We start from the raw sequence: 11505 nt of genomic DNA, 5'->3' as shown, positions 1-11505 counted from the left end.
GCAGCCATGGTTCAACACTGTTGGTGGTGATTAGTCTCACCTCAACGCATGTCTCGGGAGAATTGTGCCTTTCTGTGGCAAATTGGTGCTGGTTCATTAATTTGTTGAGCGTGATATGCTGATCTCCGCCTCCCCACACGCACAGTTCCCTCCACCCTCCACCACTGGCTGTTCAACATTTCATGTTCGCTGTGTGACTTCTGTGGTGAGCAGACTGTAAACAAGCAGAAGGGAGAAGAAGGGACTCTTGTGTCAGCTCTGGATGCTGGAAACATCAAACCCGGGGAAGCTATCGTAGCCCTCTGTTCGGCTGAAGATCTGCAGGTGAGTACTTTTGAAACCAATGAGTGACGCTTCCATCCTGCATAATTCGGCTGTATTTTTGACTGAACTGGAGTCAAAGAACGCTCCTTCAAACTGTTTCATGCATTCATCTGTTTCCTGATTTTAATGTACACAAGCAAATGCGCAGTAGAACAGACCGTTGCTCAGCGTACGTTCATTTTTACAAGTAAAGCTGCTGTGAGGAGACAGAAAAGAGAAGTTAATGAGAGGGTGAGTGATAGCAAAACTTCTGAGGCGGTTTTCTCATTTCTCCCTGCAGATTATAAAAAGAAGAGCGTTTCGTAGTGCACGCAAACACCAGCACTCAAACAGCAGGTTTGAAGCTGATCCAGGATGCAGTCCTACCTCACTCTGCTGATGGGGTTTGTGGCCTCCGCTGTTTCAGGTGAGGCCAGACAAACACTGTGGAGTCTACAGCTGCGGTGTATGTGGTCCCGTTTCTGTACACCGTGGTTGTTTTTTCCACAGCTGCAGTAGATTTGAACGTGTAATCCACAATGTAGAATAAAACCATGCAAGTAAAAGAAGAGGGCTCTAAAAAAATTACAAAGCATGCTGAAGTTACTGTTTTTTATCACATTGATTTGACAGATGTAAAATTTGATCATTTGTAGGATTAACTGTGTAAAAAGATCAAAGGTTTGGTAAAAATCAAATCAAATCAAAGTTTTAAATTAAATCCAATTGCAACAAGACATATTTTTCAAATTGCATATTTGTCTGCACCACAGCGAGCCAATTATTAATGTAATACTCTAAAAATAGTCAAATTTCTTGGGTCTGGAGCGCTGCAAATTTAATCCCACATTTCATGGCACGAACTCGTGGTCAATGCAGAGGAGCAGAGAGATGCGCTCCATCTGAAATCGCTCTGTTAAAAGTAATCAGCAGAACAATCGTCTGCAGCATGAGGAGTTGTTGTAGGGGTCATCCTTGTGATGCACATATATGGGTATCACCCACCGAGCATCAAATTGCAATTTCATGTATCTGAGTTTATAAAAGTATCTGTTGTTTGGCTGACTTCTGACTGGTGGATATATGACGTGTGACTGGGGTCATTTTAACGTTCAAGAAAGGCAACTGTTTACTGTCACAAGGAGGTTCAGGACCAGAATTGCTGATTGGCTTCAAATTACATGTCATTCCTGGTCTCTCTGCATTATCTTGTGCGTTGTGGTGAATAGAGAAAAAAATGCTGATCATGGGAATCTCAGTTCTGCTTCAAACTTGTGTCCAAACCTCTAAATGGAAACTTTTATAACCTTTACTGAAAAGTGTGAACTCGAAATAACAGAAACTTACAGGTTAAGAGGAGAGGCATATCAGTCTCTCCAGTGTCAATGATTTTCAAAAAAGTGGTCCAACCCCCACCTCTAAAAAACTTTGATGTACCGAAAGTCTGGCTAACCTCTCTCTCTAACTTCCAAATAAACTAACTAAAGTTCTGAAAAAAGTCAATAAAGAGAGCATTGTTTATCATCTCTAAATCTTTCTTGAACACTCCCCGAGGGTTCAGGTTTCTTCTGAACAGTTTCTCCTTCAAAGATGCCAAAAAAAAAAATACTCCCTTTTCCATGCATAAAATTCTTGAATGTGGCCCGCACCGGTTGCTCACATGGTAGAGCACGGAGCATGCATCAACATGGCTGGGGTTTGGTTCCAGGCCAGGCCCTTTTTTGCATGTCATCCCCGCGCTGTCCCCTCCTGTCTCAGCTGGCCCAATCTAAATAAAGCAGACATGCACAAAAAGAAGAAAAAAAAACTTAAATGTAGTATGTCTTCTCTTATTTTGTTGTTGAACAAGATGCCCAAATTAAAAATACAACAGCAACAGATGTGAGGTTTTGTATGTTTAGAGTTTTTATATCCCCAGCGTTGACATAGCGATTGCAAAAAGCAGAAGCGAGAAGGATCGAGGGATCCAAGTCTTCAGTCTGTTTCCTGAATTCACAAGATCACTTGAAAAACAAATCGGAATCATGGCTGTCTGTCAGTCAGCCAGAACAGATACAAAGTCTGGAATCATCAAGGAGAGAAAACGTAAAACAGCAAAAATACCCTAATTCGAATACGTTGTTTTCGCTCTTTTCTTTCCATGTGAATCCATTGCCTAGAAAGTCAATAAACCCATTTACTGATTCACATTTTCACTCCTTCTCAGCGGACTGGAGGCGTCCGGTGATCAAGTTCAACTCTAAGGTGGTGGGCAGTTCTGAGGTGGTGGTCAGACCTGGGGCCTCCCTGGATCTGAGGTGTGAGGGTGACGGGCCTGTAAACTGGCAAACGAGGCTACCCAAACACAGACGCTACGTGTCCAAGGGCAATGGGAACGTCCGAACCATAAAGGTGGAGCGTCCCAGTGCCGAATTCACGGGAACGTACAAGTGTTTTTACACCGCTGGGTCACAGAACCGTCTGACCTCCTCAGTGCATGTGTACGTGAAAGGTGAGCTCCGCTGTATGAGAGACCAACTATTCTGTCCACAGAGCAGTAGGACAAGCTTCCTGCGGTTGAATTGTTAGTGCTTGGCTGGATTATTGTCCACATTGTCCATGCATCTGTTTCTGTGATTGTTTACCAGATTTCCTCAGTGTGAATCTCAACTTATTCCATTGTTCTATGATCTTATCTTCATGCGTTCCTTCACTAGATCCAAACCGTGTGTTCTGGACCAGCAGCATGTCCCTGCGGGTGGTGAGGAAGGAGGGTGAGGACTACCTGTTGCCCTGCCTGCTGACCGACCCAGCAGCCACAGATCTGAGCCTCCGCATGGACAATGGCACCACCGTGCCGCCTGGGATGAACTTCACAGTCTACCGGCACCGTGGTATTCTCATCCACAACCTCCACCCCAGCTTCAATGCTGACTACGTCTGCACAGCCAAGGTCAATGGAGTGGAAAGGATGTCCAAGGCCTTTTCCATCAACGTCATTCAGAGTGAGACCACTTGGTTGTTAGGAATACTTACCCAAAGCTCTCAGAGAGCCATACGAAGTGATATGTGCATCAAGTTCCTAATTTATGATTCTCTCGTGCTCTAGAGCTTCGTTTCCCTCCTTACGTCTTCTTGGAGACAGATGAATATGTGCGCATTGTTGGGGAGGGACTCAAGATTCGCTGCACAACACACAACCCCAACTTCAACTACAACGTCACCTGGAATTACTCCACAAAGTCGGTCGGTATGAGAGACATTGGGAGTTTTCTCGATCATAGTCGCAGTCCTATTTTTAACTTTCATTTGTTCCTTTTGTCTTCAGAAAGTTACGGTAGAGGAGAAGGTCCGCTCCAGTGGAGAAAATCGCCTGGACATACAGAGCATACTGGCCATCTCTGCTGTGGACCTGGCAGACACAGGGAACATTTCCTGCATTGGCACTAATGAAGCAGGGGTGAACAGTTCAACGACATACCTGCTGGTTGTAGGTAAGCCACAGAAACACTTCCTATGTCTTCTATTGAAAAGCTTGGGACATTTATCAGCTGCTGAAAACAAACTGCCTGGTCTCTCCAAAACAGACAAGCCCTACATCCGGCTGCTGCCCCAGCTGTCCCCCCAACTGGCCCACAAGGGTCTTTCAGTCGAGGTGAACGAAGGAGAGGACCTGGAGCTCAGCGTGCTCATCGAAGCGTACCCCCACATCACAGAGCACAGATGGTACACCCCAACGTCTCCCAGCAAGTCCACACAGGAGCACAAGCTCATCAGATACAACAACAGGTACATCACTGGGCAGAGCTGGTGACAAAGGAGAGGATACCCCTCCAACTGCTCCACCTTATTGTTCCAAGATGTCAGCACAGCTTAAATGAGAAAAAAAAAGTGTAGAAGAGGAATGGGAAGCTGCTCTGGATTTAAAATATGCTGTCAGTGCATTTTGGGTGAATTTGACAGGGAACTCCAAGGTCATTATATTTCCTCAGGTCATGAAACTGCTGCTAGAGGGAAGAGTGGTGTTCTCTTTTTAATTTGTTGACATGCTCTGCAATGATACATAGGAACTGTCTGAACTCAAACCGCAGAATTAGTCACCTCAGATCCTGTAGACATTCCTCTTTTGCTCAGTTTAAAGATCCTTTTGGGTTTTTTTTGTGTGTGTGTTTTTTTTAGATACCATGCAAGTCTGCATCTGAAGAGAATGAATGCACAGGAGCAGGGTGAATACACCTTCTATGCCAGGAGCGACTTGGCCAACGCATCCATCACATTCCAAGTCCAAATGTATCGTAAGTGACAGACACGCAAGTCAAATCAGTTAACACAGTCGTGGTGTCGTTCTCTCCGGTTAAAGCAGAATTCATGCTTCTTTCAAAGCTGATAACTGCTGTTGGTCTTTCCTCCCTGGCAGAGAGACCTGTTGCCGTGGTGAGGTGGGAAAACGTGACCACACTCACTTGCACCTCATTTGGCTATCCTGCTCCCAGGATCATCTGGTACCAGTGCTTTGGGATACGGCCTACGTAAGTATGAGTGCACAGGGAATGGTAGTTATTAATATGTCATCAGGTTCGGTGCACTTTTAATCGAAGCCATTTAAGCCGACACTTTCACCCATGAAGGTTGTCGAGGGCCTTTGTCTAACTGAGTATGTGTTGCAATGAGGCAGGTGCAATGAAAACCACACAGGGATGCAGATGCCGATCCCCCTCCAGGCTCTTACAGTGGAGGTCCAGAGGGAGGAGTATGGGGCCGTGGAGGTGGAGAGCGTCCTCACCGTGGGTCCGTCCAGCCAGAGGATGACGGTGGAGTGTGTGGCCTTCAACCTCGTCGGTGTCAGTAGCGACACCTTTGCCATGGAGGTCTCTGGTGAGTATGATGATCGTCATTTTTGTTACAGATGTGATCACAGGTTCTGTACTTCTCGGTTTGTTATTGTACAGTCACATGGATGCTGTCAACCAAATCCAATGTCTGGTTTGTGAAATTGTGTTGTCATGGTCAGCTGATCCCTTTGCAGTTGTTGTAAAAAAAATCCACGAAAGGAAAGTCTTCATATTGATCTTTTTCTGATCGTGCAGACAAGCTCTTCACTTCCACCTTGACTGGAGCAGCAGGCATTCTGGCCATCCTCCTTGTGCTACTGGTTTTTCTGCTTTACAAATATAAGCAGGTAAGGATGTATGCACATTCTGAAAGTGTAACCACCACAACACACGGTAGTCTAAGATGTAAGCTATTGCTGAGAAAACCAAATATGTCCAAGGGACGCAGGCTACTTAGTTGCAGTGTTTTGGTTTACTACCATTTGCTCCTATTTGCATTTTCAGAAACCCAGGTATGAAATCCGTTGGAAGATCATTGAGGCGAGAGATGGAAACAACTATACCTTTATTGACCCCACTCAGCTGCCTTACAATGACAAGTGGGAGTTTCCAAGAGACAAGCTGAAGCTCGGTATGCGCCCTGTTAACCTAAACTGACATTTTGAAACACCTGCAATTTTTTAGTGTGCTACAAAAAAAAAAAAAAATTTAAACATAAGAAAATCAGAAAAAGAAAACAATATATTAGATGTGAAAATGATTTCTTGTTGTATTGTCTGTCTAACCAGGGAAGATCTTGGGTGCGGGAGCTTTCGGAAAGGTCGTTGAAGCCACAGCTTATGGTCTGGGAAAGGAGAAGGACAATGCAATGCGGGTGGCTGTGAAAATGTTAAAAGGTGAGCCGATGTCAAGACCTTCAGTTTGACTGAGCTTACATGAGCAAGTCAGAGCGAATGCCAAACGTTTGAATGTTCGAGAAAAAAGTGGAAAATACATTTAGGCATCTGAAAATGTTACATAGAGAAATCCTAAATCATGAGTTGACCACATGATCATATGGAATGATAATATGATGACAATCTGTACTGTGTTTCTGCAGCCAGTGCCCATTCAGATGAGAGGGAAGCTCTGATGTCTGAACTGAAGATCCTGAGCCACCTGGGACACCACAAGAACATTGTCAATCTACTGGGAGCCTGCACCTATGGGGGTCAGACAGCACCCTGTCTTTGTTTTGTGTGAAATTTAAGTATAGCACAGCCATGTCTATGAAAGATCTCAGTAATCAATTCATGGGCAATCCAGCATAAAGAAGTAATTTGCACGCAAACATGTTCTTTATTGAGTGGTGTGTTTCCTCATCAGGACCAGTGCTTGTGATCACGGAGTACTGCAGCCTGGGCGACCTCCTGAACTTCCTTCGCCAGAAGGCAGAGACGTTTGTGAACTTTGTTATGAACATTCCCGACATTATGGAGAACTCTAATAACTACAAGAACATCTGCGACAAGAGACAGTTCATCAGAAGGTACATCACCGAACGTGTGCAGTCTAACGACGGAGGCTCTGCTGTCTGCTCCTGCTGATATCACACTCGTCTTCCTCTTGTTTTTATCCATCCAACAGTGACAGTGGGATCTCCAGTACGTCCTCAAGCAGCTACTTGGAGATGAGACCCAGCCAGCTGCCAAATATGGAATCATCTCGAGGTAAAAAAGCTTCTTGCACAATCCCCTTTGAAGCTAAAACAAAGTCAGCCATTGTGCGGCAGCATGCTGGTGAAAAGCAGCAGCCACTTTGCGTCTTGCGTTTCTAACGTTATTTGTCCGATTCTTACTAAGACTCTGTGTGTGAGGAGACTGTTGACTGGCCACTGGACATCGACGACTTGCTGAGGTTTTCCTTTCAAGTGGCTCAGGGCCTCGACTTCCTGGCAGCCAAAAATGTGAGTGACCTTACCACTGCGAACATCTTGGTATGACTGTGATCGTTTACAGCAGCAGCTGCTGTGATGAGGCAGGAATCCTACAACCGACAAAATCACTTCAGAAAAAAAGCAGTGAAAAAGCTCTTGTTGGACGATGATGAATGAAGGGTGTGGAATAATTTGTGAGGCGGTTATGAGGACTATTCACGTTATACTCTTCCAATTAACTCACTGGCATAGTTTGACATTGTAGGCGCAAACTGTGTGTTTGTGTGTGTGTGTGTGTGTGTGCGCAGTGCATCCACAGAGACGTGGCTGCCAGGAATGTCCTCTTGACTGACCGCAGAGTGGCCAAGATTTGTGACTTTGGTCTGGCACGTGACATCATGAACGACTCCAACTACGTAGTGAAGGGCAATGTAAGGTGTTGAGTATGTTCGACCCAGCATTTACTTTGCATCAACGAAATTAGAGACTGGACAAAAAACACTCATTGTCGTTTTAAATTGCATGTGAAGGCACGTCTGCCAGTGAAGTGGATGGCTCCGGAGAGCATCTTCGACTGTGTCTACACCGTCCAGAGCGACGTCTGGTCTTACGGCATCCTCCTGTGGGAGATCTTCTCTTTAGGTCAGGACTCATGCGTATGTGCTCTACTCTCACATTTATTTCACAGCTTGTTTGCTTAACCTATATAATCCCCCTTTAGGGAAGAGCCCCTACCCCAGCATGGCTGTGGACTCCAGGTTCTACAAGATGGTGAAGCGCGGCTACCAGATGTCCCAACCAGACTTTGCCCCTCCTGAGATGTAAGCTCCACCCTTCAAAGTCTGGTCCATAAAAAGATCACCACGGCTTTGTCCAGCCGGTGTTAATACTCCACACAGTGTCACTTGATTATCAGTTGAGATTTACTGGAGAATCAAGTGACTATCAGCTGGATTTTTTACAACTGAGTCAAAAGTGAGACTCAGACTCTGAGAAACAGCGGCGTTAGTGTCGCCTTTATTGTAACTGGTGAGACCAGCTGCTAACGTGCAGTAGCAGCTGCTAGAATTTAAGTTGACACAAGCTTTAACAATGGCTGATTTATAAAAATAGCTGACTCTAAGTAGGGCTCGGCGCTGGGCAGTTCAAACAGCATGTTTCCCAAATGTTCATCACAACTGAACAAAGAGCTCTTTTTTCTTTGCCCGCCTATCTGACATCTGAAACAAATGACACATGAGGAAACCTCATGAAGTGCTCCCATTATTCCCCATTTTAATTTGTTCGCTCTGGGTCATCTCCCAACCCCAAAGTCAAAACACTACGAGCCTAAACTCCAAACTTAACGAGCCGGCGGAGTGAACAAAATAAAGAGTGTTTTTCCCAGTATCTCAGAGGGGCTGAACATCTGTGTGTGCTGATTTGCCGCGGCTGTCACACCACCCGGAATAACTACGCCGTGGAAACGGAGGACTGAATCTGAGTCAGGGCCCAATCATCTGTTGTTCTGCTGTGAGTCAGGCCTCAGTTCTGCCTGTTAGCCACATGATCTCCGAGCGAGGAAACCATGTAACTGCTATTTCATGGCAGAAAAATGAGACTAGAGGGGCAGTCTAGTGAACGAGTCTCTCCAAACAAACTGCGTCATCAGCCTCTCCTTAGTTGTCTAATTTGGTTTATATGTTTTTTCTTTTAATTATTTTGCACCACAGTCTGAGCAGGGATAAACCCATGAAAATGTATATCATTTTTTTTTTTTTGCTGAGGCGGCTTATCTGTCATAAAACAGTTACATAAAACAGAAATATGGTTCACTTTTGTTTCAGCTACATGATCATGAAGATGTGCTGGAACCTGGAGCCTACAGAGCGTCCAACGTTTAACAAGATCACTCAGATGATAGAGAGACTACTCGGGGACCAGTTCGAGCAGGAACAGGTGAGTTAGGGTGAAGCAGGCTTTAGTGGCTCCGGTCTAGCTTGGCCAAAACTGCCCATGGAGCAAAGCGTGTGGCGCTCCAACCGACATGTCCTCAAAAAACCCTCCTTTTTTTCCACCTCATTCTCTCAAAGACTCAACAGATTTAGCTGGCTATCAAACCTATTAAAGGAATTGGATTTTCTTTTGTGATAAGAAGTAACTCATTTGGGTGCTTGTCCAAGTTAGAAAAAAAGTGAGACTATTTCAAACAAAGACACCTCCTCTGCCACATCAATGAGGCTCAGTGTTAGTGAAGATGATGTTTCAGATCCAAACAGAGGTGGAAGAAGTGCTTAAGTAAGTAAAAGTAGCAACACCACAGTGTAGAAACACTCATGTATTTAAGTATTTGCATAAAATATACTTAAAGTTCTAAAAGTAAAAAGGTTTATCCTGCAGAATGGCACATTTCAGAATGACGTATATTATATTATTGGATTGCAATTATTGATGCATTAATCATTTCAATGTTGAAGCAGGTAAAGGTGGTTTAACTACTTTCTATACTTTCGGTAGTTTCTGAATAAACCCCCAGGGACCAATAGTTTTATCTGAATCTATATTATTATATCATGATTATATTTTGTGTTATTAAAGTAAATTTGCAAAGTAATAAGAAACTAAACTCATAAAAAAAATGTAATGAAGTAAGAAGTACAATATAAGTATAAAGTTTAAATACTCAAAATACCTTAAAATTGTACTGAAGTGCAGCACTCGAGTAAATGTACTTAGTTACTTTCCACCACTGCTATAATCATCACACCGTAATATTCAGATGAAGCTGAGGTTTTGGCTTCCTTGGCTCGAGTCTCACACTCCCAATGATGCCTCTTCGCAGCTAATCTACCAGAATGTGCAGCAGCAGGTCACGGAGGGTGAAGTGTGTGACGAGCCCAAGTGCTGCGACGGCCCCTGTGACCGGTCTTGTGACCACGAGGAAGAGGAGCAGCCTCTGATGAAGACCAACAACTACCAGTTCTGTTGAAAGCCCCCAACCGCCGATCAGTCAGCAGACCAGCCGCTCATCAACAAGCATCAGGAAACGTGGGACCGGCTGTGGTGCGCGGCCTGAGCGCCACAGCTCGTTCTCAACCGCCGGACAGTTGCAGAGAGTCGCCTCCACAGCTATTTTTTGCCCGCCGTGTCTGCTCGCCAGACAGACGGGCAGCTGCAGCAAGCATGTGACTTGCTTCTTTGCGGACCATGACTAGAAATTGCCACGTCTAACACCGACTGCAGACATGAAAGGAGGAAACATGTCAGCATACCGCACAAGCATCCGAAGCTGTACCTTTACATAGAAGTTAATTCCCTCATGGACTTTTTCACTCCTTCTGTTACATATCTGAGGTATAATCTGTTGCAAAGGAGAACCAGTTCATCCCTTCCTCTGACTGTTCCTTATTATATATTGTACACTATGTTTATTAACTTTTGTTTTGTATTACTGGCTGAGGTGGCAAATGTCTTGTTCTTTGTGGAGTCTCTTCTGTCAGCAGGTTCACTTCCTTTTCATCATTTTACTGCATGTATGGTTTCTCAGAGGAAGCAACCGTACAGCAGACCCGTCTTTATTCACGCACTCTTGACACGTTAGGTTCTATTGTCTGATCACCTTTGTTGAACAGTGTGAGTGTTTTCCCCTGGTCTGAACGGGCTCGATCGGCCGTGGAGGAGGCGAACAGTGGCGGCATTGTTCTCCTCTCTGTGCGTTGGCCATCGCTGTGCTTCTTGTGACACACTTCCAGTAGCTGTCAGTCAGTGGCAACATGTGATTGTTCCACTCAAATCTGATTAATCAACCAGCGTTCAGCGTGATTTAGGAGCAGGGACTACAGCCTCGACGAACAGTGGTTCATGTTCAACAATGTGAAAGGATTTGTGTGCGTATGTGTGTGTGTGGCACAGTTCACTCTTCTCATTTCCTGTCGAGTGTTTGGACGTAAGCTTCACCCATGTCTATATGTAGCAGTCAGCCTACACTGCCAAACTGTACGATGACTTTAGAATAACATATAAGCTATAGTGAGAGATACAGACAAACTTATGTGACTTCAGGCATTTCAAATGTACTTGCATCTGAGTAAGACATGAGTGAGATGTCTAATAATGTACATATGTTGTGATGTAAATCAAGAAGCATCTTTATTTTCACTGAAACGTAGAGTAGATAGCAGTACATCAATATTTCATGTATGTGTCGTGTTGGGGGGGGTTTGTGCAAATGAGACAATCAATGTAAAAGCTGCCATTAAATCACTACATACAAAATACTGAGGTGTTGAAGTCTATATATATCCTGCTGATTCTATGAATTTTTGGTGCCAGGTATTTCAGGGCCATGTTTTTTGAGCTGCTTTTAGGTTCTTCTCCCCCCACTTCCCATTTTTTACTGGATATCGTCCAACCTACATTTCCTCTGGAACATTTCCCACAGCGTCAGTCGACGTTGCACAACTCTGAAATCTTTGGAGGGAAGTGCCCCCCCCCCCA

At 44.6% G+C, this 11505-nt stretch overlaps 1 protein-coding gene across 1 annotated transcript; it reads left to right on the top strand.

Moving 5' to 3' along the window:
• Positions 1–161: 161 nt before the first annotated feature.
• csf1ra (colony stimulating factor 1 receptor, a) lies at positions 162–11276 on the top strand. The gene is made up of 22 exons (XM_041943809.1): positions 162–324; positions 605–730; positions 2510–2794; positions 3000–3287; positions 3392–3528; positions 3611–3776; positions 3870–4071; positions 4462–4577; positions 4700–4811; positions 4958–5157; positions 5370–5461; positions 5619–5745; positions 5903–6010; positions 6214–6324; positions 6480–6642; positions 6741–6823; positions 6956–7059; positions 7338–7460; positions 7560–7671; positions 7751–7850; positions 8856–8967; positions 9851–11276. The coding sequence occupies exons 2-22, from the start codon at positions 679–681 to the stop codon at positions 9995–9997; spliced, it is 2940 nt and encodes a 979-aa protein (XP_041799743.1). The 5' UTR covers positions 162–324; positions 605–678; the 3' UTR covers positions 9998–11276.
• The last annotated feature ends 229 nt before the right edge of the window (positions 11277–11505 follow it).

Source organism: Chelmon rostratus, chromosome 9 (genome assembly GCF_017976325.1).
Source record: "Chelmon rostratus isolate fCheRos1 chromosome 9, fCheRos1.pri, whole genome shotgun sequence".
NCBI lineage: Eukaryota > Metazoa > Chordata > Actinopteri > Chaetodontiformes > Chaetodontidae > Chelmon > Chelmon rostratus.
Note: the sequence above shows the minus strand (reverse complement) of the source record. Positions and strands in the feature narration are given on the sequence as shown.